The 26341-nt window shown below is 39.1% G+C and overlaps 1 protein-coding gene across 5 annotated transcripts in view; it reads right to left on the reverse strand.

Moving 5' to 3' along the window:
• Positions 1 to 743: 743 nt before the first annotated feature.
• The window catches only part of KCNC2 (potassium voltage-gated channel subfamily C member 2), a 97956-nt gene continuing 72358 nt past the window's right edge, over positions 744 to 26341 (reverse strand). Inside the window, exons 2-4 of one of the 5 annotated variants that reach the window (XM_042815998.1) lie at positions 9392 to 10322; positions 6795 to 6962; positions 744 to 901 (exon numbers count right to left, since the gene is read on the reverse strand). In XM_042815998.1, coding sequence (XP_042671932.1) covers positions 792 to 901; positions 6795 to 6962; positions 9392 to 10322 — 1209 coding nt within the window. In that variant the 3' untranslated portion in view covers positions 744 to 791. Of the gene's footprint in view, positions 902 to 1981; positions 2046 to 2752; positions 2890 to 6794; positions 6963 to 9391; positions 10323 to 26341 lie in introns of those variants that run through there. The other 4 variants (XM_042815999.1, XM_042815997.1, XM_042816001.1 and 1 more) reach the window with 4 other exon arrangements.

Consider the following 26341-nt stretch of genomic DNA (forward strand, 5'->3'; position numbering starts at 1 on the left):
TAGCACTACAAAGCCTCATAAACATAGAATAGACTAGATCCATTTACCACAAAAATCACAGAAAGTAGCTGATCAAAGAATATCTCTTTTATGTAAAATATACATTTTTAAGATATAATTTTAATACATCTTTTATATTTATTGATGTTGGGTTTGAAACATTTTAAATTAAAAAGAAAAAGAAAAAAAATACTCTTGCTGCCAGAATTTTATTTCTCGAAATACTTATAGTCTGAGGTAACAATGAAAGAAGACTGTGTGCTGTGAACAAAGTTGGTGATGTTTGTCTGCAGTCACATTTCACTTATTAAAGTGAAAAGTAAAGTTAGGACTTGGCATGTACACTAGAATTCATACAAATATAGCTTATGGCAAACTGAGAAAGCAAGAACTTATGCAAACCTACTACTCTGATTATATTTGTGACCTTTGCAAATAATACCATTGTTATGACAGAAATCAAGACCAATGTAGTTTACATCACTATCATCATTAAGTGTGTGTCTTTGTATGATCCACAGCACAACTTACTGCAGGAACCAGGAATAATACGCACAGGGGTGTGGGTCTTTGCATGGAGCCTTAGCAATGATGACTTTAATTCAGCTTTCCTTGATATAGATAAAAACTGATATTCCATGCACACACGTTTTATTTACAGCTGACTCATCAACAGTGACTAATCACCCCCTCCTCTGGCAGCAGTAATTATGAGCAGTCTTTAATCTTCTTTAACAAGCTCTACTTCCCATGTAAAGCCTCAGTGACCTCCTCAAGGCGTGAGCTGTTTATCAGGGCCCATTCAGCAGCAGCAGTCTCTTTCCAGTACAGTCCTTGGTATGGCTAAATTCCATTGTCCCTTTTTCAGCAGTCAAAAATCCATGATAAATTCTGTACAACACTGTAGTTAATATAACAGCAGCACCAAATATTATATTAATTCCTTTGCTAAAAGCTGTTTGCAATTATCTCTCTATTGACAATATTTTAGCAAAACTAAATCAATGTACATCTCTAAATATCAGAAATGTATGCTCTGATAAATATATTATTGTACAAGAATTTTGTCATGCAGGTCATGCTGTTGGGCTAGGCTATATACAGAAGAACATGTGACATGGTTAACAATACTTTTCAGTTCTTGTCCTAACAAAAAGTAAAACATGACAGTCAGGGATTATTCAACAATCTCAAGGATCTCGTGATTTGGGTAGCTACAGACTCCCCTATGTAATTCTAAAATTCTGTATTTTAGGGTAATTGTTCCTCACCAGCCCAGAACATCAAATGTGCTATTGCATTTGTCCCGTTGCATAAACACAGATTAATACTGAATGAAAAAGCCACTAGAGGAGATACAGTTTCAGAACTGTAAGGAATGCTGGTTGCTAGGAGGAGGACTGATGCAATAGGCAACTGCTCAGCATTGTAAAGTTGTTACTAAATCTCACTCTAAAAATGGTGAGAGTGCTCACTCTGAGTTAGTTAGTCTACATAATATGAACTTGCACTTGAAAAATATATTTATGTATCTATACACATATGAAAAAAAAAAAAAAGGAGAGAGAAAAGGAGAAAAATGTCCTTAGTTAGCCTTAAAAGAAGGGGGCATTTTAAGAGTATCTCTGTGCTTTATGGAGACAGATGGAGAATACATTAGACAGGTCGCAGAACAGACAGACAAACAACACACAGGACAAAGCACCTCAAAAAAACACTGAAGAATTTTTCAAAGCGCATGAGCCAGAGGTATTAGTCTGGTCAAAAAAAAAAACCACTTGAGAACTATGACTCTCTTACAGTGGTACAAAAAAAAGCCCCCAGTAATCTTCTCAATTTTACTTGGTACTCAGTCTCTGAAAATGTTGAAGAACCCTGGAGTAGAGAAATGACTACAGTACCAAGCAGCACTTGCTAGCTTAACATTGCAAGTCTGGATGGCGTTTACCTTTCTTGCATGTTTTGTGCCTTCCCCAAGCCATTAAGAAAGAGATCTGGCTTCTGCTTGCGTGTAACCAGTAATGACAACCTCTTTGCAGTTATCTGTGTGCAAACAACCGGAGACATTCAGAACTCTGATACAGTAATCCAGTACCAAGTAAGTTAATCACAAAATAAAACAATTTATAAACAAGTAGATCATTAAAAACTAAAGGAAAAGGTTAAACAAAGAAAAACAATCCCACATGCAGACCAGTTTATCAGTGCTTTCATTTCAGCAGGATGTTACAATGCGAGAACACACATCCAGAGCCCTCTGTGGTCTCCGCGATCGGCAACACGGCTTGTCAGGTGATGGGGACAGGATGGTCCATGCAAATGAGCAGACCCAAGTCACACTGTGTGCAACCAAGACACAATTCCAGACATCTTCAGAATGGATTAGAGTCACAAGAAATGGAGGTTCAATGGAGTGACGGATAATTAGTTGGAAGCACATTATTTTAAGTAAATCTCCCTGAAAAACTGCTTATTTATTGTATATACTGTCCAATGGCATCCACTAACTGCCCTTTTATTGCCACAGGGAAGTAGGACAATATAGTAGATCAAAGAAGGAGCGCTACCTTAGATAATCTTCAAAAGCCAAGATAAAATTCTTCAGCTATCCAGGTGGCACTTCTATAACTACTGACAGTTATATCATGCAGGAGTTATATTTCTGGAGCCTATGGATTAAGCTACATTTATGTCCAATATTTGGTAAACAGTATTTGAATTAATATTATGTAGCCAGTTGATGCCATCTGGTTTACAAGATAGAAGGGATGGGAGACCGAGAACGCCTTAGAGGACAAGGTGAGCTGTAGGGTGATGTTACTGGAGACAGTCGCAGAGCATTGCCTGTCAAGCCAGCTATGTTGTTTAAGCTTCGAGATTTTTCGTAGCCTTGTATGAGAAAATGCACAGACATCAGTTGAATTCAGCCAAAAAAATAGACAAAGACAAACAATACAATGTCATGTAATCCAAGGAGCTATCTGGGACTCGGGGAATTTGCCTGCGAAAGAACTCAATACTTAGATGCAGTACTGTCAAAAGATGTTAATGAATAAAACAATTTATGAAAAACTGCAGCTATTCTTTCCCAGGAAATTAAACACAGAACCACGTCAGAGGTCTGGCCTGTTCTTCCACTCTGTGCCACTCTATTGGCTTCAACAGAGCTGTGCAGAGTGCAAAATTAAAGATCACAACAGAGTTTTCGGGTGAATTATGTGACTAAGCATAATCCCATTAAGATAGACCATAAACGCTGTTAGAATGATATACCCTCTGTTAAAATCAATTCCTAATAAAAAATATTTTTCTTTAAAAAATGAAATTAAAAAAAAAATACAAAATTGCATCAATGTTTGTAAGTAATTTCTGCAGAGTGTTGAATGATACTATGGAAAGAAGCTTCATCTGCACGAATGTTAAACTTACAATTTTGTGTCCAATATTAAATTGTAATATGATAGCAGAGTTTGACATATTTTCAAATTCTTCCTGACTGGTCAATTTAAATCACTAAATTTATATTGCTTGTCCAGCTGACTGAGATGAAATAAATGATATTAATCTGCATAAGCAAACAGTAAAGAATTAGTAATTAAATGAGGAAATCACATAATGCGTCACAATTTGGAGAGAACACCACACTTGCAGACATTTCTGTTCACACCATGAGCTCCAGCTACCTACTTTTAGCTGCACACCCATTATTTTCACCTTTGAGAGGCTACGTTTGAAAAGCAGTGCTATGCTCTCTCTCTTCCTCACAGTCTTCGCAATTAAGTACTTGCAAGAGCGTAATCCTGCTTATGAAGGATAGGATCAGCAGATTGGTCTAGAGAGAGATGTCAGCTAGGAGAATGACATGAAGATCAAAATGGATGGGATGCTGCTCCTAAAGGGCACAGATACATGCTTCACTGCAAGCAGAAGTCCATCGATTTCAGTTGGTGCTACCTAACTTCCTCAAAAAGTATAATGCCATGTGCCATGTGAAGACGCTTAAGTAAACTGCCTGCTGTGAAACACTGAGACTTTTTCTCAGAGAATGTATAGAGTGCCAGTGACAATACATCTATCTAAACATCATGGCAGGTCAATGGTGTTTTCTAATTGAAACAGGTTCTGGTTCCAGATGACAGACCACAAGCAATGATATTCTTCAGGAAAAAAATCACACTTAAGGTTCTCCCCAGAACAAGATATTTTTTGGGAACAACTGTGATTCTGTTTGTGTTTGTACAGGTCCTGAGCAATTGAGAGATGAAAACATACATAATAATAACAACTATCACATTTCTTAGCTACTGAAAATTGCATGCTGTAAACCTGTACTTAAAACACATGTACTGCCTTCATGTCTGCTTAGCCATTGTGCAGTGTTCTCTCCAGATTGCAAGGGCAGGCTGAACTGCAATGCTTCACAGACTGCTGATACATTTAAAATCCAGTTTCCTGCTTTGATTTTCTGTCAGTATTTACCCAGATTTGAGAGAATTGTGTTTGAAAGGGGAACAGAAGGGATGCACACTGCTTATGTATATATTTAACCTCCTGTGTAAACTTAATGCGTTACAAAAAAAAAAATTAAAAAAAAAAAAAAATCAAAAGAATTAGTTAACTTTTTCACACAGAAACTGGGAAACCTTTTTATTACTATTTTCATATTTTTTCTGCTATTTTTCTAATGATAAAAGCAAAGAACTGACAGAGGAAGATAGTAAAGATGACAAAAAAAAAAAAAAACAAACAAGGACTTCTAAAAAATGAAAACCAGAAATACAAGATGAATAGAAATAGAGGCATAAACCAAAAATCAGTGATGTCCAGACAGTTTGGTGCGGTTTGGATTAGCACTGAATCAGTATAATCTGAGAAATGGAGATAAGGTGCCAAGGCAGAAAAGCTCAGAACAAATGATCACTGAACAAAACCAAGAACCAATCAAGGAAGCAACCAAACAGAAAGGATATACCAAAAGAAAGAAAGGGAAAAAAATTAAATGAAACACTAATAGACTTGATGTGTAAGTTAAATTCAAGAATTTAAGAATTCAAATATGCTACTTGAAAATATTTTCTGCTCATCAGCAAGCTTTCCTACTCTGTCTATAATAAATTTCAAAGCCAATGGCTAAAACATTTCAACCTCGTTTAAGGTTATCATTAGAGTCAGTCAAAAAGCACATTTCTCACTGAGAAAATGTCAGTTCTGAACTCAAGCCCTGCTTTTCCAGTGCAAACTATAAAACAATGACTTTTCTCTTCAATCTAGATTTTGAAATGAAAATGTTCATGTATTCCCCATACAAAATACGCTGTTTTGTTGTCACATGAATATGTCATTACTAGTTAATTGGTAACTTCTCCCGTTATTTTTTTATCTGCTCTAATTAACAGTTACCAGCAAGTGAACAACACTCAAATGTTTTTTCTGGCATTTCTAAAAGAAGTCAAGAATCTTGTCTTGCAGGATGCCATGGCAAATCTAATCTGCGTTATTCAGGTGCTTCTGACCTCCTCAAGAGACTGGAGCCTTACTCTAAAAGACACTGCAAATAATCCTAGTTGCCAAGCGACCGTGCAAGACATACACGCTGTAGACAAGAGTCCTAAATCCATGTGCAAAAAAACCAAAAAATCTCCATTTAATCTAAACATTGTATACAGGAATATGTAAAATGTAGGTGCACAGAGATAACCTTTACAAACACCATACACATGAATTTCTGGTTACACATCTGCCTTCACAAGCTAAACCTATTGAGCTTTTGAAACATAAAGAGCATTTGCAGAATAACCAAGCGAATTGCTTTAGGATCTGCTGCTGGCTTGGACAGCTACATTTACAGTAGACACAGCTAGTAAAAAAACCAAAAACAAACAAAATAAAAAACCAAGCAAACGAACAAACAAAAAAACCTGTCCAAAAAAACAACAGAACAGAAAAATTGTAACCTCTGAAGACTGCTGCAGCTTAACAGGGAAAAAAAAAGTAATTCTCTTTTAAGGAAAAGCAAGACTACCACTGGCACTGCTGATTTTGGGGTTATGCCCTAGGTTATGCCCATCTGTGGCCTGATTGGGTGGCCATATCATGGCTGATTCATAATGCCAAAAGGTTTTTACGGCTGCACCAAACCAGGGAGCAATTAGGCTTGAAGAGGCTGAAGTACTTGTAAGACAGCAGCACCTTGCAAGATCAAGAGCAGTTTACTGTATTTGAATTCTGGTTGGGGGAGGCAGTCACCATTTAGCATTAGGTAGCACATTACAAAGAGGGAATGTTTTGTGGCACTATAAATCCAAATTTTTCTTTGAAATAAATCTAAATAGCATCTCATCGATACGCTTTGTTGTGTTCAGAAATAAAAATGTTATTGACTTCTGGTATTTCGATTTTTTAAATATAATTTATTCAGCTGTAATTTTTACTAAGTTATTAAGTGCGGATCAAAGTTACTAAATAATTAATTTGTCTTTCAAAGTGATAAATGGTATCAAGTGACGAGTAGTGGAATGAGTAAAGTCTGAATTGCAGGCTTGTCCATAAAAAGTAACAGACAAATGAAGGCACAAGTGATATGAAGGTCCAACATCAAGCACTTCTCGTGAAGACTAAAGGAAATGAGTTTTTAAAAGAAAAGCAGGAAAAGAATGACTAGGAATAAAGAAAAGAAGATACACTGTGGTACAGTCTTTCCTCTAAGAGCATTGTGCACATCATTTTACTCTAAGTTTGCTTTTCACACGCACACTGCTGAGTGATCTTTATAATCTAATGAAAGAAGTCCATACCTTTCCTGATCCCTCCATCAGTAGCACACGTGTAATCCCCTGTTGTCAGTAGGAAACATGTTCCCCCTCTTCTGTTTTTGTCTCTGGTACTAGAGCGTCTGATGGGAGGGAGCCTTTCACCAGGTGAGAGTGGCTGCTCACTTCCTGCACTGTCTTCACCTGATAACACTGGTTAAAGCACCATGCCCATTTACAGACAAGAATGAATGAGGAAATGAGACATCACAAAGAGCTTATGTAGAACGCCAGATATTCCCATCACTCAAAAAGTAGTTACAAGGTAAATCATTAGAAAACAACATTGCAGTTCATCAGTAATCAGCATAAAATGGCAAAAAGTTGTTTTTTGTTTTTTGTTTTTTTAATTCAAGAGTAAATTATCTTTTGATTTTCCTGTTTTTCTTTTGAGTCTCACATAAGCTTCCACTAGACTATGAAATAAGAAAGAAGCAAAACAAGGCTCAGTTAGTTGCCTGCTAAAGACTGTAAGTAGTCAGTTTCAGAGATTTAAAGATACATTTACTATTTTTTATATCCTTTTTATTAAGTAAGAGGTCATGCTAGTCATTTTTACTTAGAATATGTTACTTAGCACTTTGTAAAGATAACCCCTCCCCCAGAAGGGTTCAATTATCAATATTTGACACTAAAGCCTGTTTCACTATGCACACTTAGTTTTCATTTCTGTACTTGCTGCAATGTTTGCACAGCTTGTCACTTTAAGTACCCAACATTAAATGTTGTCTGTGTGGTTTATTTTGTCAAACACTGAAACTCTTACCTCTCTTGATTTGGGTCTCCCAAAGGACTATTAAAAAAAAAAATCTACTGATTCAGATTCAGGCCACGCTTCAAGAAATAAATCTCTGCTAGTACAGCACATAACAGGTAATGGCATGATTTTGGCTTCTGCTTTACCTTTGCATTTAAATCTGAGCATGTGCTTTTGTGAACTTTTAGTGCCACTGGCTATATTCAGCCTAAAATTTTTGCACGAGATTACTAATTACTTTAACAGCATTTTCTACCAGAAATAAAGTCAGAACATATAGTGTGTGTGCTGGCACTGCCAAAAAGTTTACATTTTAAAATTACTTCTTTTTTGCATATCTGTTTTTCACCTAACTTCAGTGATTACACCACCTTGTCAATAAAGCTGCAGATACAGAAAAGTGTCTCTTTGCTCTGATCACATTGAGCCTCCTCCATTCTGGAATACCTTTGGTAGGACCTGATGGCATGAAAAAGCTGTTATCATTTTTACTTTAAAGATATCGTCTGAAAGTCAGTCAAAGCACTGTAAAACTAACTATATTTCACCCTCAATGTAAGTCCTCTCAAAGGTTCCATCCTCCTAAATACATTTAGGATGTTCAAAAAGCTGTGTTAACTTTGTGAACACTCGCTCAGAGACTGAAACTGAGTTTCTTTGAAGATAAATGCTATTCAGCAACAAAGCAACAGAACCAAGAAAGATGTTCAGAAACTGGTTTTCCAGACTCTTCTTTAGAAAAAATAAACTTCGGTTACTGAATGACACTACTCATGTACTGCTTTGTTTTGTTATTCTCATATTAGCAATCATCAGCTTTCCAACAGGCACCTAATGACTGGCGTGTAAGCTTTGTAATCAGATTGCACTTTGCTTAAGAAAGAATGCATTCAAGAAACAAATGGACAAAAAAAAAAAAATAAAAAAAAAAATAAAAAAAAAATCCCTGCTATTAAAAATAATGTTTTAATCATATTGAGAAAAATTCCTCTTTAATTGGAAGAAATATGGAATATGAGGCATGGGCTCAGAGGGGCAGAGGCTGTCATTTGATATATGTTTTCACAGCAATTAGCACAAAGTATCCTCTTCCATGAAGCTCTGAGAAGAAGGTATTAAAAATTATGAAAACCAACACTTATGGCATGGATGTTGTCAGGGGCTGCCATTTTCATTTTTCTTGAAAAAATCAACATCAGTTTTACTGTTATCATCCAATTGACAGTAAATGTCGTGCAATGTCTCATCTAACACAGATGAAAGATTTTTTTTCTAGCCAGGGAAGCAGAATGCCAAATAGAAAGAAAACTAGAGAGAGAATTTCTCTTTATCTCCTTTGAGTGCTGGGCTTTTGATGTAAAGCACCTGCTCCTTTTAAATGACTGCTTCTTTGTAGGATCTTGCTTAACAGGCCACGATGTGGCACAGGCAAAGCTGACACAAGAGACAAACACTGAGGCAAAACACCATGGAGTCCAACAGAGTGGGACACAGTGGCTGCTCAAATCGTCACAGTCATGCAGAAAAACAAGAAACATCCATATAACACAACAACAAACAACAGGCAAAAGAAAAGGTTGATATCATCAGCAGGAAAGCATTCTCAACGGAGCAAGCAAAACTGTATAGACCAGCTACATAGAGGTTTGAGAATGTCACTATAACTATTTTGTCCTCTATGAGACTGACACACGCAAACACTGGAGGGGAGAAGGGTGGGAGGTACATCTTCTCCTGGCAGAAAGACTGGCTGCTTTCTGACCCCTACCAAACATACTGGTCTATAAAGCGTTCTCAGAGAACATGCATCTCCAGTGGGTCCTACCTGATGATCTGTTGTGCTCCATCAACTGGTTGTCCTTGCCCAGGCAGATGTCCCCTTGTGTGCTATTGCAGGCCATGTTCAAGTCTGTCTTGCAGAAGGTGGGAGAGCTAGCTTGTGGAGCCGGAGGGATGTGCTTCTTCCTCTTCCTCGGCAGTTTCTGCTTTGCCATGGCCAGGGAGTAATACATCCCAAAGTTGTTAACAATCACAGGCACAGGCATGGCTATGGTGAGCACCCCTGCTAACGCACACAGGGCTCCCACCAGCATACCTGACCAAGTCCGTGGATACATGTCCCCGTATCCCAGGGTGGTCATGGTGACTACAGCCCACCAGAAGCCAATAGGGATATTTTTGAACTGCGTGTGCTCGCTTGCTGATGGATCATTGGGCTGAGCTCCCACACGCTCTGCGTAGTAGATCATGGTGGCAAATATCAAAACACCGAGTGCCAAGAATATTATCAGCAGCAAAAATTCATTGGTGCTGGCTCTCAGAGTGTGGCCCAGCACCCTGAGGCCCACAAAGTGCCGTGTGAGCTTGAAGATTCGCAGGATCCTCACAAACCTTACTACCCTGAGGAAACCAAGTACATCCTTAGCAGCTTTGGAGGAGAGCCCGCTCAGGCCCACTTCTAAGTAAAAGGGCAGGATGGCCACAAAGTCAATGATGTTCAAGAGGTTTTTGATAAATTCAAGTTTGTTGGGGGAAAAAATAACACGCACTAAAAATTCAAATGTAAACCAAACTACGCAGACTCCTTCCACATACGTTAGGGCTGGATCTGTCTCAATTTCATACTGTGGTACAGTTTCTGTTCCATTGACAACATGCTCAGTTTTATTTATAATAGTATTGAAAGCCTCATGCGTTTCCAGGCAAAAGGTTGTGATTGAAACTAGGATGAAGAATAAGGAGGCAAAGGCGATGAACTGAAATAAGAAAAGGGAAAAAGAGATATCAAAACCACACAGCTTTTCACAACAATAACATATTGTATCACAATAATAACATATCAGTGCTCATTATCAATATTTTACTGGTTTATACCCAAGTGATTCACAACTTCAAGAATACAAAACTTTGCATCCAGGACAGAGGAGTGGCAGACAGCTCTCACACATACCTTAGGAGTCTGGCTGCAAGAGAAGTCTTTGTGATGGACACTATAATAACATGGTGCAACTCTTCCAAAAAGGGGTTAAAAAAAAATCTCAAATCCATGCTAAGCCTATCAAGGCCTCTTATCAACAGCCCACATACATGCCAGCTGCAGCAATATTTAAGGCTGTTGGAGGAGAGGGGAAAACTGGGCTGACTCTACCGGTTTTGAGATTATGGTTCAGGAGTTCCTATCTAGTCTGACAAACATCAGAATGTCTTAGGAACACGTTCCAAAGGTAGGCTTCTTTTAGATTTCAACAGTCCACAACCACAGGGTAGTCACAGAATTGTAGATTCATGGAATCATAGAATACCGCGAGTTGGAAGGGACCCACAAGGACCACTGAGTCCAACTCCTGGCTCCACACAGCACCACCCAAAATCAAACCCTGTATCTGAAAGCACTGTCCAAGTGCACCCTGAACTCCAGCACTTGGGCCCGTGCCCACTGCCTTGTGCAGCCCGTTCCATGCCCACCGCCCTCTGGTGCAGACCTGTCCCCAGCCCAGCTGCCCTCTCCTGACAGCTCCATGCCATTCCCTGTTGCTGTCACACAGAGCAAAGCTCAGCGCTGCCCTCCGCTCCCTGTGAGGAGCTGCAGCCGCCATCAGGCCTCCCCTCAGCTCCTCTGCTCTGTGCTGGGCACAGCCAGGGACTTCAGCTGCTCCTCATACGTCTTGCCCTCCAGACCCTTCACTCTCCTTTGGACATTCAAATAATTTTATGTCCTTCCGATATTGTGGCACACAAACTGCTCGAGATGAGGCCACACAGCTCAGAGGCCCTCACTCAGCTGGCAGCGCCGAGCCTGGTGCACCCTAGAGTACAGTTGTCCGTTTGGCTGCAGAGTACACTGCTGGATCATGTTCAACTTGATATCAACCAGAACCTCCACATCCTTTTCTGCAGGGCTGCTCTCCAGCCTCTCATCCCCAAGTCTGTACTTAGATACAGAGTTGCCTAATCCCAGTGCAGCACTTAGGCTTATTAAATTTCATGAGGTTGACAACTCAGCCCTCTAATTTGTTATCATTTCTGAAATCAAATTTAGAAGAATACATATTTTATCCATTTTCAGGAATACACACAACCATTTAATGGGAAACATCTGGTTACATTCAGGAACGTTCGAAGTCTCAGAATTTGGGCACAGGCTTGAGCATTACAGTTTATTGTATCTATACAGAAAGTCTGAAAAATCCAAAATGCAAAATGCAGCGTGTTAAACATCCTTCCAGCCCTCTACTGATATGTATTTATTATCTTGCTTCTCTGAGGAAGGAAAGACACCTATTAATTTATGTAAGCTATTAAGACTAATGACCTAGTTAAGTACTTGGGGATCACCCAGCAGTAAAATGATCCTTGTAATGTAGACAAGCAAGTAGATCAGAAGAGCTGGCTGACACTTGTGTCGACACATCAGATTCTCATACTAAGATCTCGAGCAGCAGCCCTGAACTGTGTCTTGTTCCATTCATTCAAAAGGCACTTAGCAGTATTTAATGGGGAGTGCAGCAAACACAACACTTTCAGACAAAAGCAGAGTCTCTCTCACTATCATGGCAGTGCCTTATCAGTGCTTGATCTAACTCCTGTTATCAAAATTGCAAATCCAGAATAAGTTGAACAAATAAGGAAGCAGAAATTCAGTTCTGGTAGTGGCACATAAACATAAAATGCAGTTATATAACGCAAATTGTTAAGGACTTAAAAAATGCATGGCTGATGTTCAACTCTGTTATCACAGTCATGTCATCCAGTCATTGAAGCAAATGGAACTTCCAGCACAGGATCTCACAGAAAAACAGCTGAAAGGTGAGATAAACTTAGTTACACCTGGTAAAATGCACTGAATAGAAATGTGTTTCCTGGGCAGCTGCTCCATTGCTACAAAGGCTATCTTCTTTCTAATGTCAGCTCTTTACCACCATGTTACTGCTCCACAAGTAGGTATGGTACTTGAATAAGCAGTGTATTTAAATGCTTCTTCTCTGAATCACTGTTTACAACACGCTGCGAACATGTGTGTTATTCTGTATTTTCCAATTGACATGTTTTATGTCCAGCATTATTACTTGGGGGAAGAAACACTATACTGAAGACCTGAATATTTTCAAAAGTGGTAAGGACCCAAAGAGACAAAATGATGCCTAAACAGGTTTAAAAACACATCCCACCCTCTGAGCTTCCTTACAAATCTAGCATCCTGAAAGTGTACCATCATGTGATATCAGGAAAGCAACACAACAAAATGATATGTTACCACACATTACAATTCAATCTCAAATCCTATTTGAAAAATATATATATATATAAAATAGTGGAGACAGAAATGCAGCCATAAGCAAATATGTCTCCATTCTGTCTCTTTAATCCTGAATGCAATACTGTGGTAAAACTGATTTTGTGTACTTCAGGTATCAATCACTGAATGTAGTATTAGCCCACAGATTTACCAGTGTGCACTGAACGAATTCCTTCGGGCTGGTCTAATATTGAGTGGCTCCATTTTCCTAACACAGACTGTTAGTTAGACAACAGAATGCTGTCTCTACAGCTGCTAGACAGAACTGCTTTGATTCTAGAAGACAAGTTTAATTTGCAATGCAGGTCTGGTTAAGCGTATTATATTCAGAGTGACAAGATATATCTATCCAAAACTCACATACTTAATACATCTATAACAGAGACTAGCAGCTTGGTTATGGCTTACCTTCCTCAATCAATGAAACAAAGTGATTATACCGAGCCTCTCAATTACAAACACTCTAAATCTGTTCTCTCTCAAAAAGGACCGACTCAGGGACTGAAATGACCACTTATCATCCAGTCTGAGCTTCTAGGCACATGCTAGGCAAGCAATCTTATACTGTCTGGCCAGTTTTTACCAGTGACGTTTTTCTGCTCAAACTACAAAATTTCTACACGTTCATAGCGCATTTCTTCCTCACCTTATACCAAGGCACCAGCACACTAGCTACACACACCAACTCACATCTCCACACCCATACAGTTTCTGTGAAACAGCTAGAGTCAGCAAATACAACCAGATTTATATAGCCTAAATGAATTAATCTCAGCAGATCTCTGCAAAGCCTCTCCTTAACAGCGACAGAAAATTTATCAGACTCTAAGCCAGTGGTTAAGAATGACCCTTGGGATGCTACTTCAGGATCCTCCAGCATCTTTCTGCACAGCAACAGGATACAAAGCAAACAAATGTGTGGAATTTGAGCATCACTTAAGTTATGTCAGTGCTGTAGTTTGTAATTTGAGTGGGGAGTTTTAATAGATAAAATACTGGGCAGCCTCTTTCAGCGGCAACACTTTGGTGACTGCAGGCAGCTATGAATGCTTTTCGTATGGAAAGAACAGAAAATTACATTCAGGCTAACCAAATTCAAATTTACCAAGAACTTGGTTATAATAAGGATTAAATGTGCATTCAGCAAGACCCTACATCTAGAAGCAGGAAAATAATTAACATCTATCTTGGGGCTGCATTTCAGAAAAAGACTTCACTATGGTTCAGATCTTTCTAAAAATGCCAAACAGCAAGGGATCAGCTACAGGTAGAACTCCCTGACAAGCTGTTTGTTACTGTTTCGCACAACACTGACACTGTGAGAGGCCACAGTACACCTGGCACTTGGTAAAGCAGCTGGGCATTTTTAACTGTAAAATTATATTCAATGGTGCTTTGTTAGCCCTGAACGAAGAAGACTTTCAACAATTTCCAAAATCAGTCAAGTAATCCATTCTCTTATCCTAGAGGAGATCATAAGTGATGGTGAAGAAAGGCAAGAAAACACTATTATATGTGTTACATAATGTAAGATTCTTTGATAATGCCACAATTTCATAACAATGTAAATAAGATGTATACATCTGGCTATGCACATAAGAGCATATACACCTCATTTTGAGCAAGTACACTCATTCTTTTGCTGCACTTTATATCTCTTGCTGTGTTTTGTTTTAAACTGCATACTTGGACATTTTGGATAGATCTTGCAAAGCACCTGAAGCAATGAAACCCCACTCATGAGAAGATGCTTTAACACAATTATACTGTATTATAGTCAGAGGCTTCAGAGAAAATGACAATGGTGTCCAATGTGAGAAGGAAAATATTCCCAGTGAAAGAAGAGACCTTGGATATTTACTTTAGTATTTTCTTCTTATAGTATTAAATAATATTAAGCAATACGTTGAAAAGAATCTGTCATGTTTTTCACAAACAGTTGTAATGATAGAAACAAAAAGTCAAACACTATTTTCACTTACTGTTAACCTTCTGCTTCTTCTTAATTCATTCCACCTTCTCTCATTTTGAATGAATTGAGACTTTAAAAACACATCCATTTTTGTTTATGTGAGTAAGGACTGCATACCAGACATTACTGGTACAGATTCAAACTCCCATCTTCTCTGGTGAACGTGACCAAACAGGTTCTGTTCTTCAGTGACACTCACTATAAATGGGATATCACACTCAACTTTTGTTTCACAGAATTGTATGGGTTGGAAGGGACCTCCAGAGATCATCGTGTCCAACCCCCCTGCCAAAGCGGGTTCCCTACAGCAGGTCGCACAGGTAGGCATCCAGGCAGGTCTTGAACATCTCCAGAGAAGGAGACTCCACCACCTCCCTGGGCAGCCTGTTCCAGTGCTCCGTCACCTCACTGTAAAGAAGTTCTTGCGCACATTTGTGCTGAACTTCCTATGCTGCAGTTTCCGGCCGTTTCCCCTTGTCCTGTCTCCACTCACCACTGAAAAGAGTCCGGCCTCGCCATTCTGCCCCCCACACCTTAGATATTTATAGACCTGGATCAGGTCTCCTCTCAGTCTTCTTTTCTCAAGGCTGAACAGAACCAGTTCACTCAGCCTTTCCTCATAGGAGAGATGCTCCAGGCCCTTCACCATCTCTGTGGACCTCCGCTGGACTCTTTCCAAGAGATCCCTGTCTTTTTTGTACTGGGGAGCCCAGAACTGGACGCAGTGCTCCAGATGAGGCCTCACCAGGGCAGAGTAGAGGGGGAGGATCACCTCCCTCGACCTGCTGGACACGCTCTTTTTAATGCACCCCAGGATGCCATTGGCCCTCTTGGCCACAAGGGCACACTGCTGGCTCATGGCCAATCTGTCGTCCACCAGGACACCCAGGTCCCTCTCTGCAGAGCTCCTCTCCAGCAGCTCATCCCCCAACCCGTAGCGGTGCATGCAATTATTCCTCCCAAGATGCAAGGCTCTACACTTGCTTTTGTTAAACCTCATCTGGTTTCTTTCTGCCCAGCTCTCCAGCCTGTCCAGGTCTTGCTGAATGGCAACACAGCCTTCAGGCGTGTCAGCCAATCCTCCCAACTTCGTATCATCAGCAAACTTGCTGAGGGTGGCCACTATCCCCTCATCAAGGTCATTGATGAAGATGTTGAACAAGACCGGACCCAGCACAGACCCCTGAGGAACACCGCTGGTTACAGGCCTCCAACCAGACTCTGCACCACCAACAACGACCCTCTGTGCTCTGCCAGTCAGCCAGTTCTCAACCCACCTCACTGTCCACTCATCTATCCCACACTTGCTCAGTTTTGTTATAAAGATGTCATGGGGGACAGTATCAAAAGTCTTGCTGAAATCAAGGTAGACTACATCCACTGCTCTCCCCCCAGCCACCCAGCCAGAGACAACATCATAGAATGCTACCAGGTTGGTCAAGCACAACCTCCCCCTGGTGAACCCGTGCTGACTACTCCTGATAACCTCCTCTTCTTCCAGTTGTCTGGAGATGACATCCAGCACCAGCTGTTCCATCTCCTTTCCAGGGACAGAGGTGAGGCTGACTGGCCTATAATTGCCTGGGTCTTCCTTCTTGCCTATTTTGAAGACCGGGGTGACGTTGGCTATCTTCCAGTCTTCAGGCACCTCCCCCATCCTCCAAGACTTCTCAAAGATGACAGAAAGCGGTTCAGCAATCAGCTCTGCCAGCTCCCTCAGCACCCATGGATGAATTCCATCAGGTCCCATGGATTTGTGAACATTGGTGTTGCCTAGGTGCTCCCGGACCACCTCTTCCCTGACTGAAGGGAGGTCATCCATTCCCCAGACCCTCTCACTAACCTCCAGGGTCTCGGATTTCCGAGGGGGAGCTTTTTCACTGAAGACAGAAGCAAAGAAGGCATTCAGTATCTCCTCCTTCTCAGCATCCCCCGTTACTAGAACACCCCCATCACATAGCAGGGGTTCCACATTCTCCCTAGTCTTCCTTTTACTGTTAATGTACTTGAAAAAACCTTTTTTATTATCCTTTATCCCCTTTGCCAGATTTAAGATTTGCTTTCCTTAAGCAAAGCAAACAAATTTAAAAGGAATTAGCTTGACCATCATCTCAGAAAAGCCATAGGATGAGTTTTTTGTTTGACACATAAGCAAACCTTCACCTTGAAAAGTTTTCATGAGTTGTAAGACAAATTCAGCCTTGGCACATAGCAAAATAATTTCATTAACCCTGTTGCCCAAGGCTAGAAATTCATTAGGAAAAAAAAAAAAAAAAAAAAGTAAAAAAAAATGAGATCCAAATAATTAGGATTTTTTTTTTAATTATTTCTAAAAAAAAATCATAAATAATAGTTTCTTGTTTGCTTTAGTGGATGTGATAAAATTATCTTTATTCTTTTAGGTTTTGTTTTTTTTTTTCCCCCTGAGAAAAACAGTTTTCAAGATGAGATAAAACTAGCCCTTTTTGAAATTAATTGAATTAATAATGGTTCAATGCATTTAGACCAGAAAAGAGCAGTTAAAAGCAATGTGTGTAGTCAGTATGTAATCAGTATGTAATACAAAGCATGCAGAACATTCATTTAGTAGTAAAAGGTCTCAGTAGGTTTCTGGTCCCCCCCAATCACATTTTCAAGGCAATCTGCACCCAATTTTGTTCCTGTGCATCAATATCACATTTCAGATGACACTGGTACAGATTCTAGCTCTAGCTTCCCTAGTCAGTAGGATCACCAGTCAAGTTCTGCTACTGAGTCCTACTAATGTTCACAGAAACTAAATTAACCATCTACAACTTTGTTTTTGATGAACTTTTTAAATCCAGAATGAATGGCAGATGCCCATGGATAATGTGTTGGAGGTATCCATGATTTCTGTTTTGAACTGAGCATCTCATGGCTACACATCTAGCTCACTGGCCTGATTTTCCTCTCCAAAACAGACCTAGAGATGGAATTGGTGCACACTTCAGTGTCACCCTGTGATGCAACCAGCACCGGCATCAGTCATTCTATCAGCGACTATTAGACATTCTAAGGCTTATTGTCTATTGTCTATTCCTAAATAAACCAGAAACAGAGCTGGAAATTGGTCCTTACATTCAGGCATGTTATTTATATTCATTAAAAAGAGGCTCATATTTACTACTCAATACTGAACATATGCTTTGTTCGTCCTCTCCCACCCCTAAAACAGGCTATTTCTACATTACCTAAGTATTGCAGAATGAATAGGTCAACATCAGTGACGAGGCCAATATGCAGACTGGTAGTCACAGTTGCCTTACTTGTTTCATAATTCAGTTTTGAATAAAATCTCTCATAACCTATCACTATTTTGAAAGTAAGAGTCTATCTTCCGTCTACATCCAGCTTGTTCGGGGCTGGATATTAACAACTCCATCATCTCCCATCAGTGTGCAACGTGTATTTTCTAATTTAAGTATTCAGTAGCAACTTTTAAGGTCTGGTTAGTATGAGTTGCATTCCAGGATTTAAAAAGCTTGTCCTTCATACACTTGGCTACAGAAAAAGAAAACTAATGAATATTTAATAAGCCCTTGGAAATACAATGTTCAATATTCTCTAGTGCGGGTAGAGAACTGCCTTAGAAAAAAAAAAGTTGCATTAAACATCTTCATATTAAATATATTATGAAACTTGATACCTGCATGTTGCTAAAATTTAAAGTAATAATAGCAATAATAATAAGAAGAAGAAGAAGAAAAAAAAATAAGAAGAGTCCGTATCACAATTAAACTAAAAATACAGCCACAGGAAGACAAGCAAAGACAAGAGTTTGCATTTTATTTCTTGAAGAAACCAATTTTGAATACCTGCCCTCTATTGGAACCAAAATCGTCCTTTCTCTACAAAAGATAAAGAGTTCAGTAAACAAATCTTAACTTTTTCTGAACACAAAAAGCATGGGGGATTTTCTACAGACAGTTCTCTTTCCTACCAGCACTTTCATGCTAAACAAATCTCTGAAATCAGAGCAACCTTTCTGCTAGGTAAGAAGATACCCAAAAGAGAAGCAGGTTTTTTTTTTTTCTTAATATCATATTCATTTTGAAAAAAATGGAAATAGTAATTAAAAAATGTCCATACTTGAGCCATACAATCATTATTTCCAGCGATGCCAATTGGTTAAGCCTCTACACTTTACATTTCAGAAAACAATACAGCTTATCTGAAAAAAAAAATTTATTAGCTTTATTCTTCCTTCTGATCCTCGGGCCATGGAAGTAATCTATGCATTAAACGCATCCAATTTCACTAACTGCAACAATTTAATCAGATATATTAACTACAGGACTGTATTTTACAGTTTTTCTTCATCTGTACTTTTAAGACTAATTGATCAGTGCTACATCTTGATTAAAAATAACCCTCGAATAAGGCAGTTATAACCAGTTATATCAAAATTTACCATTCCCATCTTAAAAATTTATAATCTGGCATTTACTGTTGTTTCTTTTTTTCTCTCAAGAGCCCAAGAGAGGAAATTGTTCCTGTACATTTTCCATGTATTCATCACATAACATCAGCCTCTTTTTCAGGAACTCAAATCTTCAGCTCCTTTCTGAATCCTTCTAGGGCTATAGGAGTGGGTCCCAGTCAAATATGGAACAACTTCAATGTCACAGATGCCCATCAGCCACAACTGATGTGCAGCACTGACTTTTTAATCAAGTTTTATAGAAATTTAGTCATATAAAACCAGTCGTAAAAAAAAGAAATAAAGATTCCAGTAAATTTGGGTAATTCGGATGTTCAAGGAAACTATGACTCAGCTGTGGATATTATACAAGCAGAAAAAGAAACTGTATTCATAAGGTACATGATATGCTTCACTCCAATGAGCAGTAATTAAGACTGGAATGAAATCACAATGTTAGATATGACTTCCAGCTTTAAAGAGAGTTGTCTCTAGATTTAGATTGCACAGATCGTTCTTATTTCTGTTCTTAACACAATTGATTTTTTTCCTCTGTTTAAATTCATCTGGGTGTCAGGAGACTGCTAAAATCATAACGTGATTTCAGAATGAACTCTCGTGATGACTTTACCTCCTCGTATGGTTTCATGTTCTGAGGAACAAAATTTAAGCACTGAGGCTCAGTCTGCACAAACCTCATCACAGATAGAGGCTATTCCAATACCTAAGCAAAGAGATCATCGCTGTCTTCACCCCTTTATTCCTCAAAGGTGCTATTTCTCTGTAGTTACAAGATCCCCTTGGAAAATTACTATTACTCTCAAATGAATAAACAGATGGATAGATAGATAGACAGACAGACAGATAGATAGATAAGGAAAAGTCCCAAACACTTTTACGCTGTGATATATTTTCAGTTCACTACATCTGGGTCTACCAAGTAAGAAACCACATAGCTACTACCAAGAAGTTACTTACCAAGCAACTGCTATTTAAAATACAAACTCAAGACAAATAAACTATCATTTTGCATCATCACCTGTAATCTCTCATATTGTCATTCTCCACAGATTAAAGAATGTATACAGACAAAGCATTTTAAATAAATCTTCAAGGGAAAAACAAAAGCTTGACACATAAAGCATTAGACACTGAGAGAAGGCTAATTTAATGTCTGTAAAAATCTACAACTCATCTTTTTTAGGGCAACGGGCTACAGTACCAGCATTAAAATGTTTTTATATACAAGCATAAAGATTTAACAGCACAAACCTCCCTGAGGAACTCCTCACTGAGAATAATTTCTCAACCAACATCACACCATGGTTGGTAGAGTTCCTGCCAACATTTCAGGTTTTATTCTGTGAATGTTGTCTCCTGTTTTCAAATCCCTAGCACAGTTCTTCCTAATATGTACTCCCTTCTTACTTGGCATTCAATTTAGCAGTTAACATTCTGCTGGTACAATTCTATACAGAGTCACATTTCAATGAAAAAATCTACATATCAGTGTACTTCTATTGTGATATTGTGTAAGAACAGCCTGTAAGATAGACAGTAATATGCTACGAGTAGATCTATAGTATGGGAGTACTTACAGTTAAGACTGGCTACCATCTGTAGGTAGTAGTGGGAACACAAACGTGCCTTTGCTTGCTCGTTCTTTCCCCATTTATTGAAGTCTTACAAAGAAGCTGTCTTTCATTACCAGCGGGAGCACAAATAAAAAGGTTATGAATGCCTCCCATCCTATTCAGAAACCCAGTTCCACAATGAAGTTTTTCTCAGCTGTCAGGTAAATCAGCAGTTTGACACCACAGATACACATCTGACTCAACAAATCTTATAAACATCTACATTTTAAAGTGGATCATAAAGAAAACCAGAGTTACAAATTAGGCTGCATTTTAATTGCATTTAAGTGACATACATCTTCCAAAGGATTCAAAACTGATCTACAAACCTAACGTGATACATACAGGTGCTCTGCCACTCAGCTCAGAACACTTCACCTCTGCTGAGCAGCCAGAGAGGAGACAATGACAGCATGTTTGAGTGATGGGAGGTCCTGGGACAGGACTGACCTGCTGCCCACATCATTTGGTTGCACCACAAATCTAGTCAGCTTACTTTCCACAGAATCACCAGTTTCCTAAATGACCAGAGCAGTTTTACCCTAGGCAAACCAAAAGTTATCTGATTTCGTTGTTCCATTGAGCAGCTAAGTCAAACATTTCACACTGACACACAGTCTACCTCCTACCAACTGATTTTTGCTCCTGCTGCCTCAGTAGAACTCATCAAAAAGTGATTATGCTCCCTCCAGAAGCTTTCCTTACCCATCCACTTGAATTTATCAAGCTTGTTTTACTTAGTGTTTTTCTGAGCTGTGACTATCCCAGCACTATCCTAGATCTTACAGCTAGCTATGCTTATTTTTTTAACTAGACTTTGCACTTACATTCTAGGAATCATCTTTTAAAAAAGGAACCAGAAAGGCTCACTATGACCTTGCTTTATTGAAAATGCCTGTGTGGTTACATGAACTGATAAGACTCACTCATTAAAAATCGCTACATATCTGTAGTAAAACTATAAAACCATTTCCAGCAGGTGGAAAAAAGCAATAGATGTTGTTCCTGGAGTCAAGGCAAAAGTGAGAAAACAAATTCTCAATCCATATTCTGGGTCTACTGTCAGATATTCAGTGGCTTCTTCTTATTAAGAAAGCATCTTCCAAAACGAAGGTGAAATTCACTGAATGGATGAAGGAGGCAGATTACAAAGGACCCATTTCAGCCAATCCCAGACTTACGTGCAGAGCTGAATTAGCCTTTCTGCATGCTTGATTTCCCTTCCCCAGACTACCCACTGCCTGCAGCATCACAGCAGAGATTAGGCTCTGGGACTTGGCAACCTGAAATACTGCACAGGCAGTATCTTCTTTCCCTGCTGTGATTTCTTACGAAAATGTTTTATTTGGTTCAATGGGCCAAAAGTAGAAAAAACCTTCAGTGTTGTACTATTTAACAGACATTCACATCCATGCAGATAAATGGAGAAGAAAAATAAATTCTTGAGAAAAAATGATGAAAACTCTATTACACTAGAGTTTCCCTAGTACATAAACCTCATGTCCATTCTGTCCACAGAAACATTTTGAGCACTACCATCTCTCTCTCTCTCCTTCAAGCACTCAGGCTCACTTATGTTTATTTTTTCTCTGATTCAAAACAGCTCTGACAGTCTAAATTAAAATTACACTCGAGCACATTTTGAAAACTTTAGAATTCAGAACTTTAGAAGGCTTAATATCCATTAAGATTTTTACAAGAAACTAACAGCTTTCACCACAGAACCCATATAGCATTATCATACCTTTCTGACAACCCTAGTCCAATTGAAACATATTGGAATTATTTAAAATTTTTCCAGGCCTATGTCTTTCCTGTACGACACAGTAAAACTTCAAACACTCGAATAGAAATTACCATGTTTTGTTGTTTTTTTGCTTTTTTGTTTTTTAATTAATTGAATTGAACCATTGCCAACAGTGTACACAGAGTCTTCAAACAGATGATTGCAAGGTCTCATCTGACTTGAAGCTCTTCCTTATACTAATTAAGCAGCATCGGTACAATTCTTCATACTATCACCAAAGAAAATGCCATACAGTTGATATTAAGTGGTATCCATGTTGGCAGTTAGAAGGCAACAAGAGAATGAATGGATATGGAGGTTAAAATCTAGCCAAAGACAAGTCCAGAATCAGAAAACTGAGATATTCCGAAGAGTCCCACATCAAAACATCAAGGGACCAAACAGTCTTCTAAAGCAGATTAATGCTATCTATATTTAATTAAATGCATACAGAAAGGTATCATTAAAAGAACATTATGAAATTGCAAAGTTGAGCACTTGAAAGTAAGAAAATGTCAAAAGCAAGGTTGGCCGAGCAACCTTCATTCTGCTCCCTTGGGCACTTGGATTTGGATACCATTCTTATTTAATGATTGTAAATTAATTATGCAAAAGCATAAGCATGCTATCTAGACCATGGCATAGCCTAAATCTTAGTTTGTCTGGTATAGCAGTCTTAATGATGAGCTTCCATGACAGCAGATTTTGTGGCATAACCTTAGTTTGATGAAAGTAAATGATGAGCCCAGAAACTTGTACAGCCTCTTAGGGAAACTGGCAGCATCACAATTCAGCAGACAAAACCACTCTGCCAGTGGTTAAGTCAACAACTGAGTAGTCTGAACTGACTCATGGTAGAACACTCTACGCCAACACTCAGGAATCTCAATTTCCCTGTTTCTAATATGAAAAGACTCTAGAAAGCACAGATGGTTTTATTTTTGTCTTCTTCTTTTTTTTTTTTTTCCCTCCACATTTGTCTGTGCCTTGCTCCTTTTTCTGCCTTCTCCTTCACTACTTGTCCCAGCTTTACAGTTGGATCCCAGACTTTTTTCCTCTCTTCTTCTAAGCAGTGGGTTCTTACCTTTTTTGCACATTCCATTTCCAACCTTTACCTATTTCCACACACAGCCCTCACTCAAGAGCTGATGTCTCCCTTCTTCCTGGGTCTTCCTCCAGCCACAGCCCTTACTTCATTTGCTGCCCTGGCTCCTTGTTCCGGGTTGGTTGGTTGTGGTAGTGTACTCTCCCTGTGTCAGTTCTGTGACTTTGCTATTTTAACCCGTAAGGCTCACATACCTGCAAACTTATCTGCTGAACAACCGGTCTAATGAAAGATGTATCATTTCTTCCTGCAAACTTGGCCTTGCTGTGAGTCTGATGGCTTCCTCCTCTACCTCAGCTAGATGCCAGGAAAGTGGAAGGGAGCACAGGAGAAATGCTGATCTAATTAAACAGATCTACAATCAAATAAAATTAAAACAGTTCTTCAGATGAAGATTTATGCCTTTGTCTAGTGAAGTCACTGGATAGTCTATAAAATGTAAACAGTATGTCAGCTTTAACCTTTTCCTCAGCCAGATGAGCCAGTGCCCTTGGAATTCCTCTCCAATCTCATAAAAACTTCAAAAAAATCATTCAAGGTTTTCAAAAAAATCTTTGAGATGCCTAAATTAATGAACTGTGCACTCTAACACTAGCACAATAAAACAAGTGATGCATGTAGAGAACAGTTTGAGGTCAGAAGGGTGTTTTTATGATGGGGGGGAGGGCAAGGCTGTGAAAGCTCCTGTGCATGATGTATATGAATATGTTCCAGGCTCACAACACAATCCCATAGACCCAAGCTAAATTTAGAGACAGTGAATTATTCATTGCAACAGTAGTCAGCCTGGCTTATGCAGACTCTCAGGAACTCAGCCCATCATCCCAGACAACAGTAGTTCATATATACATACTTTTTTTCCAGATTTAATTTTTCAATTAAAAATTCAAAAAAAAAAAAAAAAAAAGCATTGGTCAACAAGCCAGTCAGAATCTTGTGAAGAATTACATATTTTTAAAATAGATGGGTTAAAAATACATGCAGCTTACTTGCACTTTTCAATCATACAATTCCATTTACCTCCACCTCCAAGGATGCAGCTGTAATCTTTCAACTGAAATAAGAAAGGGAACAAGAAAAAGAAAAGCCACCAGTACAACTATTAGGACACTCAGACAACTGTGACGTTCAAAGTCCTGCTCAAAGCAGACACTTGAACTGAGATGAACAATGGTTCAAGTCCATCTCTCGACCCTGGCAGAAGCATGCTGAAGTGAATGAAAAGGATTACGCAAGTCTATGAGAGGGATTTTATGACTTCAGAACTGTGATAATGGAGAATTGGATTGAACGACCAAGAGGCTCCTCCAGCCCTCTGTCCACATGAATATTTCCAAATCCAATTTACACATTTATTTAATACATAGATTATGTTCTAAGCCATTGCCCTTGCAAGCATTAGCACTGAAGCTGTACACAGCACCATTTCAAAGGAATTCCTGTTATTTATAATGCATCTGCATTGCCAACTTTATTTAGCTTTAACATTATCATCAGTTATTTGTCATCAGTTTTCCCTAGAGGCTGACACTAATCCTTATACTCAGGGCTGGACTAATTAACACACTGACAAATACCCCTGATGTGTACAGGCCATCATGTTACTGAAGATTTCTTTACATGGGAGCTTGTTAGTGATGAGAGCAAACTGCTAGGAGCAGAGGGGACCATACGCATCTTGCCCCATGACCCCAGGAGAACCAAGGAATTAATCATCAGTACAGCACAGCACGTATTTCTTCAGAACCAGAAGGTTTCCCAAATTGCTGAAAGGCACTGACTGCTTCTACTTTGCACAATGACTCCACCTCCTTAAAACGTGTAACAGTTATTCAAAAAAAATACTTATCTTTATCCTTTCTCATGTGATTCTAAACCCCACTTATTTATTCCCTTTACTTGTATTGATAGCTTACTTACGGAAAATAAATAGTAGAATATACAGTGGATCTTCTTTATTAAATTCTCCACACAAAGGAGGTGTGGGTAGAAATACAAATGTAGAAGAAATATTTGGATGCCTCAGATGGCTAAAACTCATCTGCAGTAAAGCAGCCAGCAGTGTGAATACTTATATTATCATGTATATGTCAGAGTCAAAGCAGCGTCGAGTTAGCTGGGGCAGTTCTTTCTCCACGTAAGTAGGATTTCAGGAAGGAAAATAACTCTGCACTGCTTATAGTATATACCTGTGTCTTTAAAATACTCCTCATAGCAACGAATGCATTTCTTTTAGCATGTGATGTAAGTTTTGCACTGAGAGACCAAAATTCTCCAGAGAGAGTTTCTGTGGCAAAGACCAGAGCCAGGCAGTCATTCAGTGAACCAATTCCTTGACCAGACTTGGGGTCTTGCTGATGATGACACACAGGATGGGCTCTGTGGCACAGCAGAGTGCCATCACAGTCATTCCTAAGCAGGCTGTGCTTGTTAGGGACTGTATCAAATGCAACCTGCAAAAGGAGCGGCACACAACATTGCTCAGAGGCACACTCTGCAGTGTGAGGTCTACAAGGGACGTTTACTGCTGGCACATTCGTT

Source organism: Centrocercus urophasianus, unplaced genomic scaffold (genome assembly GCF_019232065.1).
Source record: "Centrocercus urophasianus isolate 14NV4802_14NV808 unplaced genomic scaffold, USGS_Curo_1.0 seq_15, whole genome shotgun sequence".
In the NCBI taxonomy this organism is placed as follows: Eukaryota; Metazoa; Chordata; class Aves; order Galliformes; family Phasianidae; genus Centrocercus; species Centrocercus urophasianus.